At 41.6% G+C, this 24,703-nt stretch overlaps 1 protein-coding gene and 1 long non-coding RNA gene across 3 annotated transcripts in view; one reads left to right on the top strand and one right to left on the bottom strand.

The window, feature by feature from the left end:
• Nucleotides 1-4,377: 4,377 nt before the first annotated feature.
• The window catches only part of PRRC1 (proline rich coiled-coil 1), a 37,385-nt gene continuing 17,059 nt past the window's right edge, over nucleotides 4,378-24,703 (bottom strand). For both annotated transcript variants that reach the window (XM_039236693.1, XM_039236692.1), the window contains 3 exons: nucleotides 19,545-19,648; nucleotides 13,341-13,443; nucleotides 4,378-7,588 (listed from right to left, as the gene is read on the bottom strand). In XM_039236693.1, the coding sequence (XP_039092624.1) occupies nucleotides 7,379-7,588; nucleotides 13,341-13,443; nucleotides 19,545-19,648 (417 nt within the window). In that variant the 3' untranslated portion in view covers nucleotides 4,378-7,378. The remainder of the gene's footprint in view (nucleotides 7,589-13,340; nucleotides 13,444-19,544; nucleotides 19,649-24,703) is intronic.
• Nucleotides 10,312-12,194, top strand: LOC120234733. The gene is made up of 3 exons (XR_005529184.1): nucleotides 10,312-10,472; nucleotides 11,482-11,561; nucleotides 12,052-12,194. It is a non-coding gene; the product is annotated as an uncharacterized LOC120234733 (long non-coding RNA).

Here is a 24,703-nt window from a genome sequence, read left to right as displayed (position 1 = left end):
GTAGTTTTGAAGTTACCATGAGGCTTACATAAACCATCTGAAAATTGTAACACCCTATCTTAAACTGAAGACTTAAACTTTATGCTTTTCACTCCCCCATTTTTGGTTATTGATACTATAGTTTGCATATCGTTAAATATTTGGTATCCAGTAACAGAATAGTACAGATACAGTTACTTTTACTATGTTTTAAAACTATAAGTTTAAGTGCACTATGTACCACCCTTTCATGTTACAGAATCCAATTTTGATTATATATTTACTATTACCAGTGAGTTTTGTGCTATTTTCTTAGATTTTTCTGATGTTAATTGGATTCTTTTTATTTCCACTTGAAGAACTCCCATTAACATATCTGGTAAGGCAGGTGTAATGGTGATGGACTCCCTTAGCTTTTATTGATTCAGTAAAGTCTTCACGTCTCTACTGCTGACAAACAGCTTAACTGGGTTTAAAATTCTTGGTTGAGTTTTTCTTTCAATACATTGAATATATCATCCCATTCTCTCCTGGCCTGGAACATTTCTTTTGAGAGATTGAGAGTCTTTTGGGAGGTCCCTTGCATGTAACTTTCCTTTGTTTTTTTTTTTTGTTGTTGTTGTTGTTGTTTTTATTTTTGTTTTTGCTAGCTTCAAAATTATTTATCTTTGACCTTTCACAATTTAATGATAATGTGTCTCTTTGCAGCCCTGTTCACACTCAAACTATTTTGGGTCCTTTGGGTCTTATGTATCTGGATTTCTTATTCTCTCCTCCGGTTTTGGGAAGTTTTCCGCTGTTTTTGATTTAAATCTACTTTGTCACTTACTCTTTCTCTTCTCCATATGGAATTCCAAAGAAGTGGATATTGTTTCTTCTGATGGTGTCCTCTTAGTAGTAGGCTTGTGTAATTCGTTCCTCCCCCTGCATAATTTCAAATGTTCTCTCATCTAAATGGTGATTTCTTCTGCATGAGCAAATCTATTTCTGAAGCTCTTTATTGAATTCTTCAGTATAGTCATTATACTTTTCAGCTCTAGGAATTCTATTTGAGTTTTTGTTGTTGATGGTTTCTCTTAGTGGAACTTCTCAGTTTGTGTATGCATTGTTTTTCAAATTTCATTGAGGTGCATATGTATCCTTAGAGTTCACTAAACATTTTTAAAAGGATTATTGTGATTTTTGTTCTATTTATTTTTGAGACAGAGAGACACAGAGCACAAGTGGGAGAGGGGCAGAGAGAGAGGGAGACACAGAATCCGAAACAGGCCCCAGGCTCTGAGCTGTCAGCACAGAGCCTGACATGGGGCTCGAACTCATGAACCATGAGATCACGACCTGAGCCAAAGTTGGATGCTCAACTGCCTGAGCCACCCAGGCGCCCCAAGATTATTCTGATTTTTGATAGCTCTCCATTTCTTTAGGGTCAGTTACTGGAGCTTTGTTTTCTTTGGTGCTTCTTGCTCTCTTATTTTTTAATGATTCTGAATTCTTTATGTCGATATTTGCACTTCTCTACTTCCTCTTCTTCCTCTATTCTTCTTTGCAGATTCGATTAGGCATAGACAGTTCTTCACCCGTAAGGTCAATATGCCTGGAAATATCTGCTAGGAGGATCCTTGGGCTGGTGAGGCTTACTTTCAGGGTCTAATTTGGGTTGAGGCAACTTCCCAAGCTCTGGGCTGGGGTGGAAGGTGTGGTGTGGTTCTGAGAATGGTCGGATTGAACTGATGGTTTGATTCCTTGCCCAAGTGAAGTGGTAGGATGAGCCCCACAATTTGCCTGGGCTCTCTGGTCAGGCATAGTAGATGGCTGGGACTGATACTATACTCAGCAGCTGGGGAGACAATGAATTTGCTTCCATGCCCTGGCAGGGCAGCAGGGCAAGAGCCAGCACATGCAGCATTCATTGACTGGGAACCTGAATCAGGCAAGAGTGTACCATGTATTTCCTGGCCAAACAAGGCCACTGGTTCTGCTCTTTATAAATGCGTAAAGTCATGGGCTATCGGATGGACTACCCGTCTTTCCATGTGCTCTGGCTAGCTTCTCTGGGAAGGCAGGCTGAGGCTTTATTCAGCATTGAGGGAGGCTATGAATTAGTTTTTCTGTCAGAGCACAGTGGGAGAATCAGCTCCATGGTGGGTAAGGCTCCTTATTTATCTAGTCTTGTCTTTAACCATTCTGTGCCTCAGTTCCCTTACCTGAATTAGGATCACTAGCCTTGCTCCACAGACTGTCAGCTCTGCCTTCCAGATTCTCTGTTCAAGCATTGATGTGCTACTTAGCTTTCCAGGTGTTTGAGCCCAGCTTTCTGGTGGTGGGAGTTTTTACTTAATGGTGAGTAGGGTATGAATTAGCTCCTCTGCCTGGGTCACCTGGCATGGGCTACACTCTGTGGGTGCTCAGCTCTGCCTGCCAAGCTCTCTGCACCCGTACTGCCAGGCCCTGTAGTTTCCAGGGGTTCCTGTCGGCCCTGCAGGGTCACATGGGGCTAAGAGGAGTTACGCTCAGCAGAGGGCTGGGCTGTGATTCAGTTCCCCTGGCCGAGTGGGTGCAGACCAGAATGAGTCTGAGTCTGAGTTGCCTGGTCAGACTGTGCCACATACTCAGTTCCGCAGACGAGCAAGACCACCAGTGGGGACGACTGCTTGGTGCTGCAGGTCGGAAGTGGGCTGGCCGAGATGCCGGTGCTGGTTGTTGGAACCCCCTGCTTACCTTCCCGTCATCATCAGATTCGCTGTGGTCAAGTCCTGCATATTCTCCCACACCACCTAGGAATCAAGACTAGAGTAGAGGTTCCCAAGAAGCAAGCCATCATGCTGGGGGAGCTGGATTGTCCACCCGGGGATCTCTGCCCCGTGGAGGGACCAGAGGTTCAGGGAGGATCTCTCTGGGTGGTGCCGTGCCGGCCTGCTGGTGTGCGAACAGCCCAGTACGTCGCTGCTCCTCCTGCCCTTCCCGAGCAGTCCCTCGTCGTCTGTGTGGCGCAGGGGTGCGTCAGCCTCACTCCCTTGTAATTCTCTCTGTGGCATCTTGCCCTTGAGTAGTTGTTTATTGCTCTTCTTAGAGGAACAGTGAACTCAGGAACGACCTGTGCTGCTATCTCGGTGACATCACTCTCTAAAATAACTTAGGACATTAGCAGTGAGTCAGGACTGGTATCTGAGCAGTGGTTCTCAAAGTATGGCCCCTGGAGCAGGACTCAAAATATTAAAATATATTTTGAAAGGTCAGTACCTTGCCTGAAGAGTAGTTAGACAATAAGAACATTTCCGATTCTAATCCTAAAAATGATACTCAGATGTGAGCCTACTGTCTGGATTGTCACATTTGGGAGAGTATTCAGTTATCACAGATACAGTCTCATACCCGCAGGGAAGCTCCAAGTAGCATTTGAAACTAAAATGAAAAAATATGCCAGGACAAAATCTCAAGTTATTGTCTGAACTAAGTTGAATTGGACAAACCTTTGTATGATCAGCTGTGCATTCACTCGGCGAAGCAAATACACAGGATGCTTCAGAGAGGGTTTGCTAACACTCTCCACAGGACTCCCTTCTCTGTAACTCACTTGCTGGGAGGATATTCGTGAAACAGCTGATTCCCCTTCACCCCCCTCTCCTATAAAAAGAAGTTTCTACTGCACTCCCTAAGCAGCAGTGTGCATTCATCACATAACTGTGTCAGTTTCCGGTTTTCTTACTGCTTTAAATTCTTCATAGAGGTTCACATTAAGGAGAATTTCAAAGATTTCCTTTAGGTATAAATTTTTAAATCTTGATATTGGTCTTTGGTCAATTTTTCTTGCCCAAACTTATCCTCCAGTTAATTCTGAAACAGTTTAATTACGTAGGTTCTGAATTGGTGTTTTGCTCCTCTACTGTAAACTATACTGCTTTCCTTTGGCAAACAAAACACCCAAAAGAACATTCCCTTGTCTTTTGTAAAGTATGCCCTTCCCAACCAAATCAAAACAAAAATCTCCGCCCTGAGATCATAGGTTCAGAATAGCAAATAGAGTAACAAGATTGTCAAGGTTGTTGTGTTTTGTTTTGTTTTTTGTTTTGTTTTGAAAGAAGGTATTTGTGGAGGTTAAGGGTAAATTAAGTCTCTAGTCAAGAGATCTCCCCAGGAACGCAGGCCATAACTTCTTGTCCATCACCTCTATCTCCAGAATATCCTCTCCCCTTAATGAGTTCTCTGAACTTGAAATTAGCAATTCTAGTATATCTGAACGTTACCATTGCACTTGGAAGATGCGTTTTAAGTTGCTACCAGGTTAAGAATTCTGGACAGCCGGTAGCTCGTTTAGACAAAGGAATGTAGGTCCTCCTAATAAAACATTAATATAACTAACTAGGCATTTAAAAAAAAATCACTATACAACTCAGGGAAATAAATTGAGGTATTATTTATTTATGACATAGTTACACACTTACAAAACTGTTTTGATCCAATACGTCATCCTGCATAGTATCTTCAGAACGAACATCATATTCCGGGAGTAAAAATCCAAGTTTCTAAATAATTTATATACAACCCAACATCTTTTGGGTCACAAAATATCAATTTGGCTTCAGAAGACACACATACCTGTTTCAGTTTTTTTTGTAGTTCAGGAACAAAGTAAATTCAACTACATAAAGAGTAATTTAGTTGACCCTGAGTATGTCATGGGTCATGCATGCATATAATATTTAAACTTACCATTACACTACCGTTTGGCTATGAATTCAGTCATCTCGATTTTCTACCTCATGAATCCTTAAAATAAAAAGGAACAATGAACAGGGAAGTCGTAAAGAGACCAGCAGGGTAGGGACGAGGACTGCCTGAAGCTCTCCAACTGCAGAAGCCTGTGGCACCACTTTGGGTCTGGGTGACACGACAAGCTTATCAAGGGGAGGCTCTTGAACTGAAGCCTCTGAGAACCTTCTGTCAACTGAGGTTACATGACTCCTCCTGTATTTTTCCTGTTGTCTTTGACACTACGTCATTAAAACAAAGAAGTGAGTGAGCTGCGAAAATTCCCTAAGTAATTCCTGGAGCACTTCAGAAGAAAAACTATCACGACCAGAACAGCAGTGCTAAAGAGCTGTATTAAAGTCAGGTTTTCCTGAGAAGCTTGAGAGACAAAAAAGCAAAGAGCCGCTGGCCTGTGTAAAAAACGGGAACGCTGGGGCCCCTGGGAAATGAGCAGCAAGGGAAATGCACACGGGGCGGCTGGGTGACGGCCACCTGAGTATCTCGCACCAGCACTCACGAGCCGCTGGCTGCAGCTGCCGGGGCGCGAGCAACAACCTGAGTTGGTCTTCCCGCCCCGTGTGCAACAACGAAACCTAACGATGAAAAACGTAACATGAAGTTGGGAAAACGGAGCACGTACAGGCAGCCATGCTCAGATGCCTGTCAACGGCAATTGAAGGCCAAGAAATGAATCAGAGGCCGGAACCAGCTCGTGGGTTTACTTCTCCACGTGCCCGTCCCGAATCCTCCTCAACACTTGCAACCACTCTAAGGAACGGAAGGCTCAGCAAACTGGCGGCTGGCGGGAAGATCACCTGGCCTCAGCCAGGCCGCAGAAGAACTGAGTCATTTCAGGACCATGGGAAACCTGTCATCTGAGGGATGTCCCTTCTGGTGTTTCTTTGAAAACAGCCCTTAAAAATATAAAATATTTGAGACTTGGTAAAATAAAAAGACTGACATTCCTTAGGATCTCTAAAATTCCCTGTGACAGTAGGGAAAGGGGCACAAATACTGTACAGGCTTCCTTCATCCCTACTTGTGTGCTGTTCTCAGGCCACGGCCATGACAAGACAGATAGGTGAGAGTAGCTTTTCAAAAATACAGAAAAAAAGTACATGGTAGAGAAAAGCTCTTTTTTATTAACAAGATGGAGGAAACATGGATAAACTTCCACAAAGAGTAATAACAGGAGAGACAAGTATTCGATCCTATTATGTCACAGCAACTGGTTACAGGTCTTTTCTTTCTCTCATTACTTTTAATGACAAGCCTGAATTTCACCAAACCATAGCTGTGAAATTAATGCTTCTTTCTCATCCTCAGGTAAAAAATAACACAAATGAATTAAGTTCTCAAAATAATACAAAGAAACCAGTACATGCAAGGACAGTGCAGGGTTAAGAGTTCTGACACACTTTGGAAGATTGTGCTAATTCTGGTCCATCTAAAGAACTGTACAGACGAGTAAATAAAAATTAAATAACACTTATGTAAGAAACTATCTTCAAAAAGTTATATGAACTTGCATATATAGAGTCCAAAAGTAGAAGACAAACTATTTAAATTTTGATTTATATAAATTCAAAAACGGTAAAATATATTATTTGGGGGAAAAAGAAGCTTTCACTACATATAAACACAATGGACTAGATAAAACAGACTGGATATTAAATAGTCTCTTTGAAAACTTCGATAAAGAGTAAAGGCAGAATGGCACCAGGTTAGAAAAGCGGTGTTTAAGGCAAACTAAATATTAAGTAACATTAATTAAATTAAGAGGCATACAATTCCATAAATAACAAGGTAATTCCTCTGAACAATTTCTCTACTACATCTGAGAAAATCTGAGTGGAAGGAGAAATCATGGCTGACATCAGAGTTTACTTGGAAATACTGAATACTATTATATGAAAATAACCCAAATGCTTCCAATTTAAAATATACATGGATCACGTGCCACTAGCTGTCATAGCCACGGCAAGCAAAACCGATCACTCCAACATTTCAGAGTATAAATCTGTAAAATGCCAAAACTTACTTAGAAATAAATCCTTTTTATTTTAGACTATGTATGTATGTACATGATAACAGAAACAAAATTATCAATTTCATCATTTTGGCCCATGTAAAAACTAAGCACTGAAATGCGCACCATCTCCCGGCAAAAAGGTGTCTGAGGGTCCACTGGGAGCACAAGGCTCAGCGTATGACCTGAGATCACCTGCACACACAAGCGCCAAAAACTAACAAGAAAGAGATTAATCTTGAAATCAAAGAAACAATGACGTTCTTTAACCAGTCATGTCTTCTTAAACAAGGAAAAAAATCAAGTACGTATCGTTACGTTAAACGTAGTAGGCACATGGATTTGCACCTTATAAATTTGGTATATCAAAGTGTCCTATAAAAATATTTATAGATTTTTTTCAAGAACTGTGACACACGAAATGACAATCACAGAAAGGATCTGTTTCTTTTCATCTACTGGAATGACCCCCTGCCTTTCTAGAAAAGAACCACCACACCCCACGAGCAAACTATCAAGACTGCTGTGTTCCCTGAAGCTGTCCATCTAGGGGAGGTATAAGGTCTAAATACCGCCACGCCCCAAGCGAAGGAGTCGCCGGTGCCCCGGGAGAGCGCTGGCTCACACAGTCCTGGGGGGCAGGCGCTGTCTGTACATGCCCGCAAGGGCTTTGGCTGCACTGTAGATCATCTGTCGCCGAGACATGCCGGTGAACGTCCTGTGCCAGTCAGTCCGGGTGACGTTGACTAAGCTCTTTTCCAGGACTTCACCCACCGTCACCAAAAGGCCTGACCATCTCAGATGGTAGTCTTGGGGAGTAAGACTTTGAGCCTGTGGGAAGAGGAAATTTATAGGATTCATAATGCATTTTAAAAACAATTGGACCTAGCTATAAGAGACATCCCAAAGTCTCTCAGGTTACTTATAACATAGATGACGACAAACCTGAGAAGCTGTGCGAGCCACGATAGGAAGTGGCAAGGCTGCAGAAGAATCTGCCACAATGCTGCCCAGGACTCCTGTGTTTACTGGAGTAAAGTAAAGCTCATTCTCTTATTCAGATGTCATCTTAGTCTTAATCGAACGACTCTGTCTAACAGGGCTCAGTGTTCAAGGGTTTAGGTTTCAGTGCCAGTCAGTGTTGCTCCAGGTTAAGAAGCTGAGAGGTGAGAGTGTGCCTTCCCGCCCTTTTCCAGGCGCTCCCTCAGCAGTGGGCTCTTCAGAACCTTTCTATCATCTGCAATTTTCACTTACGTGTTTCACCGACACAGTGTCTAGCCCATGCGATGTCTAGGTTCTGATGTCTTATCAGCAGGTCTGAGTTTTGCTTTGATGTGTCAGTGCCCTCACCTTCCTAATCCTGACTAGCTAACAAGTTATCACTCTGGTTGTTATTTCTAGCAAAGACACTTCAGTTCTACTGAAATCCTTTTTTCTCCTTCAGTAGGTTTTGAACTGTTGTGAATTGATGAGCTATTGCTTTGAAGCATCAGGCTGTTTCTGGGATAAACCTATCGTGGCTAGGCTAGAATATGTGTGATACTGGGATTTACAGTAAAAAATATGTACATGCTTGATAGCTGAACAATGCAGGGGTTAGGGACAGTGACCACCTGTGGTGTAGTTGAAAACCCACATATTACTTGTGATTCCCCAAAAACTTCACCACTAAATAGCCTACCCCTGGTGTTACAGGATCAACTGAGACTGACCAATCATGCCTATGGAATGAGCTCCATAAAAACCCAGAAGGACAAGGCTGGGAGAGCTTCCAGGCTGGTGCACATGTGGAGATCTAAGAAGAGGGGCGGGCTAGGAGAGGGCATGACAGCTCTGCACCCCTTCCTGGCACCTTGTCCTCTGCATCTCATCCAACTGGTTGTCCCTGACGTGTATCCTTTCGTAAGAGGCAAGCCATCTAGCAAGTCTGCAGGGTTCCTGAGAAGGACGGGGTTGTGAAAACCAATGTGTAGCAGGGGGGTCAGAAGCATAGGTCATAACCTGGACTCTGCCCTGGTGTGTGAGGTCAGGGAGGGGGCAGTCTTATAGGATGAGTCCTTACCCTACAGGATCTGAAACGACCTCCAGGAAGAGAGTGTCGGAATTGAGCTGCAATGTATGATACCAGCTGGTATCCGAGAATTGCCTGGTGGTGTAGACAGACCCCTCCCACACACTAGCAGTGGGTATGAAACCTACATAGTAGGTGTCAGAGGAGTATTTGGGTTGAACAGCCGTGGATGGTGGAAACACGTAGCCTGCCAAAAACAAAGATGAAAAATGAAGGAGGAAGACCCTCTGGTTGCTGGGTGGCCACGTGGTCACCACCTGTATGGAGCAGCATCTGGGATGTACTCAGTTACTAAAGGTCAAGTTACCAATGAAAATTAGAGATGGATCCAACATCCAACCCCTGGGAAGCTGATTTACTGGAAACCCAAAGAAATGCAAACCAAGAACAGAAAGGCAAAACAGTCCCTTGGTGGCTGTTATCTACTACAGCCACCCTCTAAGTAAAAAGAAAATGCTGAGTCTAGCCTTGATGCCGGACCCAACTCCATATGTCTGTCTTCACACTTTTGCCACTAGCCTCAACGTCCCCCTCCAAGGTACAGGTTGTACACGGACAACACAACCTGAGACCTCTGGTCACTAATGAGGTGGTCAACGGAGAGGGAGGACACATCCCTCGTCCCCTTTGCTGGAAACACAAAAGCTTGTGCACATGATAGGTGAAAATGGCCAAGAGCGGAGGAGAGAGGTTTCAAGACCCTGGAGCTGCACTACCAGGCCTACCGAAGCCGTAAGGAGAGCTGCAATTAGAAAGTCAAAATGGAAGAGCTGAAAGGGTTATGGAAGCTGAATTGTTTAAGCAAGTTTTATGTAAAGCTGTCTCCTTGATGTTATGTGCAAATGGTGATCATGTCTGTTTGGGGTATAGGTGCCCCACCTAACCTGTCAATGAGGTTAAAATAGAGTCTACAGTTAGGGTCATGAAAGTACAGATTAAAGTACAAATGTGAAAGGAAAGAGGTTTGAAGACGCTTTATGTGAAGTGGGTTTTTTTTGGGTTTTTTTTTTTTAACTGATTGCATTTTGGGGATGGACACTGTAATCTCCCTGGCGAGGGCTTCCCCAGCCTAGTGAAGGGATGTAAATTCGCCCTTCAGGTATCACTAATTGACCCTGCTGTACAGTAACCAGTAGGGCTGAGCCCACACGCTGTGAGGCACAAGCTGTGAGCTGGCACGGACACTCTGTGCCACAGCCCGATTTGGAGCTCAGACTGAGGCTTACGGCAAAAATCAGAGTGCCATTCAGCGCCAGCTCCTGGGACTCTGGAGCAGAGGGTTTCCATTTGAGGGGCATTTACTACCTTGCCACCAGACCCTATTAGTTAAAGCTGCTGCATTCACTGAAGGACACAGAGTGACTGTGAAATGTGAAATGTGTAGAACATCTAGGAGAGGTTGCAGAATGCCTTAGGAAGACAGCAGTGCCCAGGACAGACCCCTAAGAGGGAAATGATTTACATACAGGATCATGATGCCCAGGGAGACCGTCTTTACCAGGGCCCCTCTTTTCCTCTAGGACTCATTTTGGAGCCATGGGAAAAGCTGTGAGAACCAAATACCATGTCGACTGTGCCCTATGAACAACTCTCAACTGAAGAGCAAAGAGCCAGCTGCTGGGTTTGCGGAGGGCAGTTCCACAGGTGAGCGGACCACAGACTATCTGGAAGGCCGTCGCTCTGATGAAGAAGGTGAAAACCAATCAACTCTATGGGCTGAAATGCACATTATTTTCTCAGTGTCATAGGGGTTTTTACCAGTGTTTTTTTTTTCCTGTTTCGGATTTTACTGACTCAGGGCCGTAGCCAATGGTCTGACCATGTGGCCGGGCAGGAAGGCACAGTGGATATGTGATCTATTAAAAGGACGCGTGTGTGGGGCACAGCCCTATGGGAACCACTCTGGGAATCTGAAGGGTGCAGTGAAGTAGGACATGATCCCATCAGAACTTCCTTCCAGGTCTAGAAGGTGAGTGGGATGAACAAGCAGATATCCCTGCTTTAGACGGCTCCCTGGGTCCACAAAATGAGTGGGTAAGTACAGAGGCAGGCTGAGTCTAGACACGGTCCTGCATTCTGAGGCGTAAAATGCCAATATGAACTGCCTCCCCCCTCCCCTGCCCCCAGGGAGAAAGCATGCAAATAGTTATGCAGCACCTTCCCCGCTGGGAAGACCATAAACAGAGGACAAGGGAGACAGATGGTGACAGCTCTGGAGGCTACAAATGGGCCTTGCCAGGAATGACACTGACTCTGGACTGAGCTTTCCTCCTCAGGGGTAGGTGCAAATGCTCAGACACTATAACAGAGCACGAGCAGAAGGGACTGCACCACTGTGGACAGCTGAGCACCGTCTCTACAGAGCAAGGGACACACCTGAAAGCCCGTGTCCAGCAATGGACGTGACAGAGAGAAATCTCCTCCTTAGAGAACTAGTTTGATGCAGAATCAAATGGGCAACGGAAACAGAGGGTGTCTGAAAAGGTGTGGATGCAGGCATGAAGGTTCGGACTGACGTGAGTGGGATGACACAGATGAAAGGCTGTTTTCCTGTGGACCTGGGGCAGGGGGCAGACGGGGATGATGGTCTGACCCTGCAATTCTGGCAAAGAGAGGGCAACGCTGGTATAGTGACTTTTTCGTTCTTCCTCAGACCACTTCCACTTTTCATCCCCTTCTGATGTTGCAAATACGGAGTGGAAACAGGGATGACTCCTAAGCAAGAAACGCTAGGTACGCTTTTAAACTTAACGTTACAAAGTCCCTAAGGACCTACGTGGCAGGATGTGCCTGCACGGTCCGTGGCAAAGCTGGGGACAGTGAGTGTAACTACACGCACAGGGGGTAGTGACAGCCCACCACAGGCATGTGTCCCTTTGTTGCACCACGCTTTGCCGATACTGCAGTTTTCAAAAATGGAAGGTGTGTGGCCACGGTGAACACGTGTATTGGTGCCATTTTAACAACAGCATTTTTCATTTTGTGGCCTAACTAGGTAATTCTCACTATGTTTCAAGCTTTTTCATTATTTGTTAGTGATCTGTGATCAATACCTAAAATTTGCTCGATGCCCAAATGAATTTTTTAGCAATAATATATATTTTTAATTGAGGTATAAATGTTTTTTAAACATAATGCTATTACACATTCAGCAGTATAGCATAAACATAACTTCCATGTGCACTGAAAAACCAAAAAACACACGTGACACACTTTATCGCAGTGATCTGGAAGCAAACCCACAAGATCTCTGGACTTCTGTAACCTCACCTTGTCCGAATACAAGTGGACTGAGTGCGGATGGATGTACTAGCTGCTTCCAATGCATGCCAGCAGAGGCTAAAACTAATGTCCCTGGACCAAGGGAGAAAAGTGAGTATAAAATGGAAAACAGGATAAATGGTAGCTATGGATAAAGGAACGAATTAATGGGTTGTACAAGGAGGGAAGCCAAACGTTATGCTAACCCCCCAAACGATGCCAGGGCAAGAGATAACAGGGGCTGTGAGCTCCCTTCTAGGGCAGGTCTGGAAGGGTAAAGCTACCACACCTGGTTTAGGAAGCCAACAGAACAGAAGGATGCAAACCCGAGTGGCCTCTCCCTGTGCTCCTAACATCCTTGTAAATTTTTTTTTTTACTTTATTTCTGAGAGAGAGAGAGAGAGAATCTGAAGCAGTCTCCAGGCTCTGAGCTGTCAGCACAGAGACTGACACGGGGCTCAAACCCACAAACCATGGGATCATGACCTGAGCCGAAGTCAGACGCTTAACTCACTAAGCCATCCAGGCGCCCCTGTAATTTCTTAAGGATAGAGAACCATAAAGATGTCTTTTGTTAATGAGGTGATTTTTTTTTGAAAGTCCAAACCTGCGGACTTTGTAACATGCCTATGAAACACAGTCTCCATAAAACCCCCAAAGGATGGGGTTGAAGAACTTCTGACTCAACATGACAGAGCTGGAAAAGTGGAGGGTTCAGATGGCAGGGAACCTCTGTCCCCTGCCCCATTCCTTGTCCTGCTCATCTCTTCCATCTAGCCATTCTGGAGTTACATCCTTTTATAATAAATTCATAAAGGAGTAAGTGGGTTTCCTGAGTTCTAGAAACCTTTTAGAAAAGATGAACAAACTAAAAAGGAAGATAAAGACAAAAGACAGGATAGTAATAAGGGAACCAAAATGGTAGATAAAGGGAAAGTAAATGAAAAGTGCATCTAAAACCAGAACTGGTAACTCGTTTTCCTCCTATTAACAGTGAGCACAGCACAATCATAAAAACAAGAGAGGAAAACAGTGATTAAGGCTGTGAAGTATTATCTTTTCAAAGACGGGGGGAAAACAAGGAAGAAGGTACTCAAACAACCTGAAACAAATTGGAAACTGGAAAGCTTAAAAAGGGAAAGAATTAAAATCAAAAATGTATATCCAGTGAAAAATCTAACTAAAGCTTTTACTGTGAACAGACAGTATTTCAAGTTTCTCTGAAGTATAATGACAAAGGAGAAAACTAACCTGTTGTACAAATTCCAAAGGCACTGGTGTGGCCTGGGTAAATGTTTCTAGATGAATGCCGTGGGCGGGATCTTCAACTATCAAGCAGCCAATGTCAAACCACCTAGGATGGGATGGAGGAGGATTAAGTTGTTGACGTGCCCAAAAAAGTTAAGGTGAACAGACAAAACCAACCCAAAAAACTATTATCATTCAGAGAAAACATGACCAGAGTTGAAATGTTTTTCTAATCAATTTTGAAGAAAACAATCCATAAGAATATATAAAATTACCTATTACCTTAATTCCAAGAGGAGGCAGGACAAAAACGAGAAATAACGACAACAAAGAAAAAGTAACTGGGAAGTATCCATGTCAAGCTTCTTATACTGCTACGACTGAGGCAGAAGAATGGGGACGGCAGTATTCATATCAGCAACAGACAGTTATTCACTTGAATGTGCAAATACATTACCTGATGAGTAACATTTTTAAAATGTCACTTGCTAAAATAGGAGAAATTTTATATTACCTTCTCTATTGTTAATACGTAGCTGACTTGAAAAGTTAATAGCAAATTAAATAAGCTCATTCAGAGGACATACCAAATCTCCTCCTCCTCCTTGATAATCAGTCTTTGAAAACATTCATGAAATCAAGAAAACTCTCTTCTATTTAAAGTTACTCATAAATTATAAGAACACATTTTATAATTGCCTTAAGTCATCTGTAACACCACCAGCATTTTAGATAACTAGAATTATGCAACCACCAGATGCCATGAAATCATAAGCCTGAATAACAAGAGGATAGAGCATATATATATATATATATATATATATATATATATGCTATTTTTTAAAATATGTAGATCTAATAAAGTGTGATGAAATAGAAAACGAATTAGATAACTTCTACTTACATATTCAAAGAAACAGAATGGGATGTCTGTAGCATTCATATCCTAAAATTTGGTTTCAAAATAACATTAAATTATGCTATTTAGTTTATTTCGTATACTAATTAGTAACTTGGAGTCTCACGGAAGGTAAAAGTTCCTTCTGTGATGCTGGTGAAGGTGCGATAAAAGAACTGCAAGGTCCTCTTTGTCACCTAAAATTCCATCACGCTTTTGACCACGTCAACAGGGACATCCTGTTCTCTTCAATTCCGCTAAAACTGCCACCATTGTCACAGCCTTGGAAACCCCTTCCATTTCTTTCAAGAGTGCCGCTGGCCAGAGAAACACTGGGTCCTCCTCTCCTAAATACTGTCCTTCAACTCCAAGGACACTCCCCACCCCACATTCAGGGCCAAACACTGAGGGCCCTTTCCATCCCTTCCTTACCCTCTCCAGGGAGCTGCCGAAGTAACACAGGCTTGACCAATCTCCTGTGGCTGCCACCTTGATTAAAAAAGAGCTCAATAAGAGCTGTGAATGGTTCCAAGACACTTGAATACCATTTACCAGCAAAAATCTCAAAATGGAATGTGGGAACTGCCACTTTGTATTTTACAAAGACAGACCATCTACCACCACCAGTCAATTCACACCAAAGACATTTTAATACATTTAATATACAACCCAACATTTTGCAACTTTACAGGTTAATCTCTGAATAAGGACAGTTCATGCTTACACAGGCTTTTGTCCAGGTATGGTACACATCATGTTAGGTTTCCTCACATAACATGAACTGATGTAAAATTCACCAGAGAAGTCAGTCCACACTGGCTCTACTCTTTGTTAGGGCTAAACGCATTTGGGCTGTTGATCAGCTGTGCATTTGTTTCATACAGGACCATGGCAGACAGAAAGCACGAACCGTGAAGTGGTTTGCAATCCTAGGTTTGCTCTCTATTCACATGTTCTTCCTCTCTGCTCCTCTGCACTTCCCTATCACAGCCTTTCCATCCCCTCCTCTTTAATCCACACTACAAACCAACAACAGATTTCCTAATACGACAGTTTTTCAGTGAACAACATGGACATGAGGCTCAAACTTGCTAACTACGGTATCATGACCTGAACTGAAGTCGGACACCGAAGTCGGCAACATGGGTTGCCATGACCCCCTAATGCAGTCAAAATCTCACTTCTGACTCTCCAAAAACATATAATAGCCTCCTGTTGGCCAAAAGTCAGTCAATAACAGTATATTAATACAAGTTTTGTAGGTTTTATACATACCACCTACTATATTCTTGCAATCAAGTGAGCTAGAGGAAAAAAACATTAAGAAAATCATCAGGAAGAGGGGTGCCTCAGTGGCTCAGTTACATGTCCGACTTCGGTTCAGGTCATGATACCATAGTTTGCAAGTTTGAGCCTCATATCTCTGCCCCTCCCCTGCTTGTGCTCTCTCTCTCTCAAAAATAAACAATTAGTAGGAAGAGAAAAATACATTTATAGTACTGCGTTCTATCAGAGAAAAATCTGTATAAGCAGATTTGTGTGGTTCCAATATATGTGTTTCAAGAGACAGCTGTTTTTTCTATCCCCTAATCTTCCTCAATGCTCCTGTACTGGTCAAAAGGTAACTGGTAGGAAAAATGCCACAGCTAGCTATGATCTAGCTATGCTAAAGAGCTCTAAATGCCTCTATCTAGCTAAGCTAAAGAGCTCTAAAAGCGAGGAGGACAAAATGGAATAACATTCTGGATGGGAAAAGCTTTCAGAGTGAGGTGAAGACTAAGTCCCCAGCATCTTTCAAGAACTGGGGAAGTTGTTTGTTTGAATTTTTTCTGGGGTTGGAGGTGCTCAGGAAGACCACTGTTTATGTTCTCCCGCCACTGTGACAATGCAGACAAGCTGGCCTGCCACCTCAGTGAGGCCTGACCCCTAGGACACACACACACACCAGCTTAAGCCATCTCACCAGGGTGGTGTCAGCATGGTATACACCGAGACATTCCAAGGCTCCAAACACATCTACACAGGCCACACCTTCAAGACTGAGAGAGGTTAGGTGTTTACCTAAATTGGAAACTCATATGCTTTGAACAAGAAAAAAACTTAACAAAAAAAACCCTAAACAGAATTATACAATCTAACAGATAAAGATTCAAAGTACTGGTCCTAAAAATGCTCACTGGACTGGAGAAGAGTGCATAAACTCTGAAAACATAAAAGAGAACTAATCAGAGTTGAATATAATAATTGAAACGACAAACAGACTAGAAAGAAGAACAGAGCGGTGATCTGGAAGAGAGGGTATCATAAAGCAAAGAGGCTAAAGAGCAGAAAGAAAAAGAAATGAAGATGAGTAAAACGGATCTCTGGGATAATGTTAAGCATACTAACACCCCTGCTGTAGGGGTTCCAGAAGAGAGAAAGGAGCAAAAAACCCTTACCTGTGGAAAGAAGAAGATATTGAAGTCCAAGAATCATAGCCCAAAATAAGATGAACCCAAGGAGGTCCATGTCAAGAAACATAAATGTCAAAAATTAATGATAGAAAATACTAAAGACATCAAGAGGTAAGAAACTAGTTACACACAAGGGAAACCCCCTAAAGCTCTCAGATTTCTCAACACAAACTTGCAGAAAAGAAGGAAGTGGCATGATATAATCCAAGTGGAAGAAGAAAAAAAGCCTATAATCACAAATATTCTACCTGGCAAGGGTAACAGTCACCACTAAAAGAGATAAGTAGGTTAACTGCCGCTAAACCAGGCTTGTAAGAAATTTCAAAAGGCCTTTTCTAAGAAGAAAAGCAAAGGCCACAGAGGTAAAACTAAAAGGAAAAAAAATTTACAGGTAAAAGCACACACACAGTAAAGTGAGTATATCAATCACTTAGACAGCTATTGCAAAGGTTAAAAGGCTAAAGTAATAAATCAATTATAATTACAATAATTAAGGGATTTATAAAAAGATGTAAAATAAGACATCATATAAAGAAAGGGTGAAGGGTAAGATGCGGTTTTTCTGAATGTGTGTAAGAGATCATTAACAGACTGCTATATACTTAAGATGTTTGTTATACAGAAATCTCATGGTAACCACAAACCCAAAACTTCTAAAAGATAAAAAAATAAAGCTACACCTAACATTACAGAAAGTCATCAGTCACAATGAAAGAACAAGAGACACAACACATAAAATAACGTCTAAATGCTTTAATCAAAAGATACAGGGTGACTGTATAAAAAACAAGACTCATCTATATGTGGCCTAAAGGAGATTCAATTCACACCTAAAGACACATACAGACTTTTAAGTGAAGGGATGGAAAAAAACCTTGGACACAAATGGACGTGAAAGGACCCCCAAAAAACTGGGGGAATAATACATCAAACCAGACTTTAAAACAGACTGTACCGAGAGACAAAGAAGGACATTACATGATAATAAAGGGATCAATCGAACGAGAAACTATAATGGTAAATATAGATGAACCCAATAATGGAATATCTAAGGCAAAATTAGCAGATACAGAGGAAGAAATTGACAGTAAAACAGTAACATTAAAGAACTTTTCCACCCCACTTGTATCAACGGATAGATGGCCCAGATAGAAAATCAGTAACGAAATGGTGGCTTTCAACAAGACATCACACCAGACGGGCTTAACCATTCTACATAGAACATTCCTTCCAAAACGAGGTGAAGACATTCTTTTCAAGAACACATGGAATGTTCTCTAGGGTCACTTACAAATACCTCAAAAATGATAAAATAGTTAGGAACATATTTAACCAAGGTGAAAAAAGTCTACTCCGAAAACTGTGTAACACTGCTAAAATAAAAACGTCCATAGTATCCAAAGCAATCAACAGACTCAATGCAATCTCTATCAAAATTGCCATGGCATTTTTCACAGAAATTGAACAAGAACCTAAACAGACAAAGCAATTCTGAGAAAGGAGCAGCATCACACGCCCCAATTTCAAACTGTATTTCAAACAATATACATTACCAAGCTACATTCATCCAAACAGTATGGTACTGACATAATCAGACACAGAGCAATCCAACAAAAGAGAGAGCTGACGAATAAACCTACACACACACAATTAATTTACAACAAAAGAGCCAAGAATATACAATGGGGAAAGGGGAGTCTGTATGATAAAAGGTGTTGTGGAAACTGAACTACTTACACCATACACAAAAACTAACTCAAATGGATTTAAGACTTGAATTTAAGAACTAAAGCCATAAAACTCCTAGAAGACAAGAGGGAGTTAGCTGCTTGACAGCAGTCTTGGTGGTGATTTTTTGGATTAGACACCAAAAGCAAAACTCATTAAGTGGGACTACACCAAACTAAAAAGGTTCTACGGAGCAAAGGAAACCATCAACAAAGTGAAAAGACAACCTACTGAATGGGAAAATTCCTTTACAAATCGTCTATCTCAGAAGGTGTTAACATCCAAATATATTAAAAATTGATTAAAAAATGGGCAGAGGCTCTAAATAGTTTTCTAAAGACCTGCAGATGGCCAACACATACATGAGAAGATGTTCAACATCACTCATCATCAGGAAGATGCAGATCAAAACCACGATGAGCTGTCCTCTTAAACCCGTTAGTATGGCTATTATCAAAAGTCAAAAAAAAAAAACCAAGAGTTGGCAAAGATGTGGAGAGAAAGCCCTTGAAGAGAATGTAAATTGGTGCACTATGGAAAACAATATGGAGGCTCCTGAAAAAATTAAATAAAGCCTATGATCCAGCAATTCCCCTTCTGAGTATTTATCTGAGGGAAATGAAAACTAACTTGAAGTCATATGCACCCTCCACCAATGTTCACTGCAGCAGCATTCACCAAGACATGGAGGCAACCTAAGCATCGGTCAATGGAAGAATGAACAAAGAAATTATGGTATACACATACACACACACTTCAGCCATGAACAAAGAAGGAAATCTTGCCATTTACAATAACATGAATGGATCCTGAATGCATTATGCTAAAGGAAATAAGTCCACGAGAACAAATAATGTATGATCTCACTTATACACGGGAAAAAAACCCAACTCACAGATGGAAAGAACAGATTGATGGTTGGCATAGGGTGGTGGTTAAGATGGGTGAAGGGGATTAATAGTTATAAAATTGCAGTCATAAGTCATGGGGATAAAATATATAGCATGGTTACTATAGTTAATACTGTACGGTATATCTGAAAAATGCCAAGAGAGTAGATCGTGAAAGTTCTCATTATAGGAAAAAAATTTTTTCGTTATGTTAAAAAAAAAAAAAAAAGCCTCTTACTTGTCAGGCAGCAATTCTGCGATGAAGTTTTCTACTGACACAGCAGTCTGTTTTTCATGGATCACTCCAGTTCGACGCAAACTATCTATCCGTTCCTGGGCTCCCTGAATGACAACGGCTCAGGTTAGAAGCCACTTCAAATTATTCAGTATTACATATACTAATTCATGGTTACATAATATGTACATTTATACCAAACACACCTATACACCCATGGTATATATTTAAACAATACAGAAGAATGAAGAGTCCAATTGTGTAAAGTTTACAGAGCACTTTCCATATGCCCTATTAATTTGGCTGTTACTATAAAACGGATTATTTTTACATTAATGCTCTCACTGGTTATTACCGATATGATGAAACTGTGTGCTGCTTCTTAATGTTGATCTGTCAAGAGGATATCTTACTGATAAATCTTATTTTAGTCCTAGTAGTTTTTATTCAATTTGCTCTTGAGTTATCTAGGTAGGCAATCCTATCAACAGTAAATGCTTTTTCCTCTTTCTTATTTCCTTTAAATATAGCCTTAAAATATGCACCAAAATGACAGTTGGCTGATATATTTTTAACTGGAAACATATATATTGCACCAAGATTTATTCAAGAAAATTACTATCATTTATGCAGCAAAACTGCGGGGCTGACAATGCTACATGGATAACTGAAAACCATCAATACATATCTTATGGTAGAAAACTACAAGTTTTCAGTAAGATTGCTGTTTACCTACTTTCATCTGAATTACTTCATAAACAGTGATCATAAGGAAAGTATCAGCAAGTATTTAAAAACCTGGACAAATGTGTTCTATTTCTTAATAAAACTTGCCATGGATAATACATTAACCTATTTTTACTAAGGACAGCGGAGCTAAGTAGTAAGTAAGAAAAAGTGGTCCATTCTTATCAAATGATAATTTAAAAGCTAGGGCACTTCTAGAGACAACAGAAATAAGGTGACAACTGCATGAAAATGGGTAAATCAATTTAAGACATTAGCTTATAAAGATGAAGGATGAAAGAAGGTGTAAACAAAACTGTAGTAGTATCAGGACTATATTTTTGCTTCCTCTCTCTCCAGTACCACACAGTGTCTATCCCAAAGGTCATTCAGGAAAAATGAACTGCATGAAAAACAACGGCCTTCCTAAAAATGTTTGTAACTTATACTAAGAATCTTAATAGTGTAAATTTTCTGGTAACTTTGAATGAGGAGGCACCTACTGAATTTGAAAGAACATCTAAGATCTAAAGAGACTTCATAAGGAAAACAAAGAGGGCGTTCTATGTGGCTCTCTTCTCCCCTGACATTAAGTGTGGCATCTTCTGGAGTCACAAATACACTTTAAGCAGAGCCCCTACCCATGTTTTAAGAACACATTTTAACTTCATTTTCAGAAGTATAAGGAATCAAGAATTAGGTACTTTGGAGGCCACAATGAAGTAATGATCTTGAATGAAAGTACTACACAAAAAGGCCACCCGTGCTTATTCTGTACTCTTAACAGTTTATACTAAGCAATTTTGTTTATCAAAACTCCATACTTCTTCACAAATGCATGTGGATTTATCTGTATCTGCTGAATACAGGTTATAAAACAGTGGTCATAATAACTATGATTGGCTTTTCCATAAAATTAATGTTTGGCATACACATTTCAGAAGCTTCCTAATTTTAATTATGGCAGGTTTATTTCCTTAAACAATCTCACATGCTTAAAGGAAAAGTTGGGTTTAGTTCAGAAAAGACATTCAATTGGGGCGCCTGGGTGGCTTAGTCGGTTAAGCGTCTGACTTTCGCTTGGGTTCGAGCCCCGTGTCGGGCTCTGTGCTGACTGCCAGCTCAGAGCCTGGAGCCTGTTTCAGAGTCTGTGACTCCCTCTCTCTCTGACTCTCCCCTGCTCATGCTGTCTCTCTCTCCCTCCTCCCTCCTAGAAATAAATAAAACATTAAAAAAAAAAGACATTCAATTAAAAATCTGATGAGTTAAAAAAATCCGTGTTGAATTTTTAATATTCTAGGATTCTACATTACTTTTCTTCTCATTAGCCCCCTCTACTGTTTGTGGGGAAAAAAACAGCTGATAAATTTATGAAGAATTTTCCTATGTATCAGTTTCTGTGAATTTTGATTTTTAAGCTTTTATTAAATATTATGGAAAAGAAGCCTATATGTCTGAATTTGAAGGACAAAAACCAACCTAAAAATGAATCTGTCAAACACTAATAAAGTCACAACATCTTGAGCTATTAATATTCTCTAAAAGATGAGGTTTTTCTTGCAGAAAATAATCTCCATCAGCCTTTCAAGAACAGCACCTAATGATTTTAAATATCTTCTTTTAAGTTTATTATTTTGAGAGAGAGAGAGAGAGAGAGGGCATGAGCAGGGAAGGGGCACAAAGAGGGACCCAGAGAATCCCAAGCAGGCTCTACACTGTCATCACAGAGCCCAATGCAGGGCTTGAACTCACGCACTGTGAAATCACAACCTGAGCCAAAAACACAAGTTGGCCGCTTAACCGATGGAAACACCCAGGCACCCCAGTTTTAAATATCTTCCATGTAATAATATTTGACATAACAAAATGTTTGACTCATGTTTTAAAAACCATAAAAATTTGAGTTATAGTCCAAATATCACATGGTGATTTGTCATAAAACAATTAATGACCCATCAGCTGACAACTGTGTCTGGTCTTTTTTCAGTTTTGACAAGAACAAAAAAATTTTACCTCGTCATTATGTCATTAGTATTCCCAACATTGGACACGGTATTTTGAACCGTCCCTTCCAACGACACTCAGAGGAGTATTTTATGTTCTGGGGCAATGAACCATATGAACATTTGTGGGGAGGAGGTAGGTCTCACTTCCCAGAGGGAAAGAACAGAGGTTCTATCTGGGAAGATAGGAAAGGAGAACAAGTTGCCTCAATGCCAGGTATATAATTAGGCAGAAAATGTTTAGGCAAGAGAACATGTGGAGGCTGAAGAAGTGAGTTCCTTAAAGCTCTCAGGGTTTCCTGAGACCCTGAAAAACCTTTGTGTCTCATCAGAGGAACTTCTAGACCAGTCTGAAGACCACTGTGTGACTGTAGAACTACAATCAAGATATAGTGATGGGTGGGAGGCAGCCAGAGTGCTCTTAAGTGAAAAATCTCTTCTCATGAAATCGATAGGATGTTAAACCAAAATTGAAAGCAGATCCCCAAATGAAAATATCTTCTGTATCAGACTGCTTACTTGAAGAAATAAATTAATAATTTAAAAAACACACCCTAGCATTTTTAGTTCTGATGTTTGGGGTTTAGACATTTTTAAAAAATGTTTTTTAATATTTATTTTTGAGAAAGAGAATAAGAGTGAGTGAGGGAGGGGCAGAGAGAGAAGGAGACACAGAAACCAAAGAAGGCTCCAGGCTCTGAGCATGGAGCCTGATGTGGGACTTAAACTCACACACCGCAAAATCATGACTTGAACCAAAGCCAACGCTTAGAAGTCGGGCACTTAACTGACTGAGCCACCCAGGTGCCCCTAGACATCTTGATAAAACTGCTATTCACTTTAAAGAACACCAAGTACTACTTTAAGACTTTGCATCTGTGAACCAAACCAAAATTCCTGTTCCTGAGGAATGTGGGGAAACATTCCAAAACACAAATACAAAACAAAATGATGCAGTGTATCAGAAGGTGCTGAGAACCACAGGAAAGAAAACAGAAGAGTAAGGGCGATTAGGGTGCATCAGCACAGGATGCAGGACTAAACAAGGCAGGCCTCACTGTGCAGGCAAGATTTGCGTGAAGACTTAAAGAAGGTTCAGAGAGCCCACCAAGAACATGCTGGAGGGAAGAATGTACCGGACAGAGAAAAGACCTAGTGAAAAGGCCCCACAAAGAGGAGCAGGAAAGGCAAGTACAAAGAGCTGCAAGGAAGCCACTGTGACTGGCATGAGCGAGTGAGGGGAAGACCAGGAGTTGCAGCAGCGAGAGAACAAAAGGCCATGTCAGCCCAACTGTGTGAGGCCACGGAAGAAGCCACTTAAGTAATGTGGGTTTACAATGAGTGAAATATAAAGTGTTGAAAAGGGGAGTGACGTGCTCTCACCTGCTCTCACCCATGATATGAAAGGATTATCTGGCCACTCTGCTGAGAAGGACCTAGAGGGCTACAGGGGCATTACCCTAGCAGGGTAACCCCAACAGCTAGATGGCCTAGTCAGAGACGAGGCACTGCAGCGGCAGGAGGGATGTGAGCAGCCAGCTGCTGGACACATCGTGAAGGCAGGACAAACAAGACTTCTTGATAAACTGCGCATGGGCACAGACAGAAGGGGGACTCCAAGGTTTCTCACTTGGGAAAATGGAAGGACGGTGCTGCCATCGATCCTAGAGAAGGAGAAGGCTACGGGCGGCCTGGGGGGAGGGGGGGGGGCGGGGAGGGGAAAGCAGGTGCATGTTTTAGACACTCAGGTTAAGATGTTGAGAAGGCAACTTTTACATAAATCTAGTTTACGTGAGAGGCTGGTGCTGGAGATGGAAATTTCAAACTGTCAGCACACAGATGGTATTTAAAGCCAGACACTCTGAGCTCACCAAAGGAGGGAATGTAGATAAAAACAAAACCATCAGAGGGAACGCACAAAGGAGGCACAGGGGAGGGGGAAACAAGTGTGGAACCCCAGCAGTGAAAAACACAGTAAAGAAACCTAAGTGTTACAAAAGCTTAGGTAAGAGCAGAAGGAGAACACTGGTGACATGCACAGCGCTCTCTGTGGAGTCGGGATGAGACCCAGGCTGGGTGGAGTTAAGGAGACTATAAAGGCAGAATTAGAGATAAAGGATTAGCAACTCTTTGGAGAAGTTTGGCTGCTAAAAGAAACAAAACCAAAAACAAAAAAAACAAAATGAGATGGTAGATGATAATAAGGTAAAAAATTTTGTTAAAGTCTCTGGTTTATTTAAGGTAGGAGAAATATCTGCATGCTAATGACCTGTTTAGTGTTCATTTGCTCTTGTGTGTCTATATTCTGGTGGTAACAAATGTCCGACAGGACAGGATTCTTCAATGTTTAATGTTTGTTTCTGAGAGAGAGAGAGAAACAGAGCATGAGTGGGGGAGGGGCAGAAAGACAGGGAGACAGAGATATGTGAAGCA

This window comes from Hyaena hyaena, unplaced genomic scaffold (assembly GCF_003009895.1).
Source record: "Hyaena hyaena isolate Hyena2069 unplaced genomic scaffold, ASM300989v1 scaffold_115, whole genome shotgun sequence".
Classification (NCBI taxonomy): domain Eukaryota; kingdom Metazoa; phylum Chordata; class Mammalia; order Carnivora; family Hyaenidae; genus Hyaena; species Hyaena hyaena.
The sequence above is the reverse complement of the archived record's forward strand: the minus strand, read 5'-3'. Positions and strand labels throughout refer to the sequence as shown.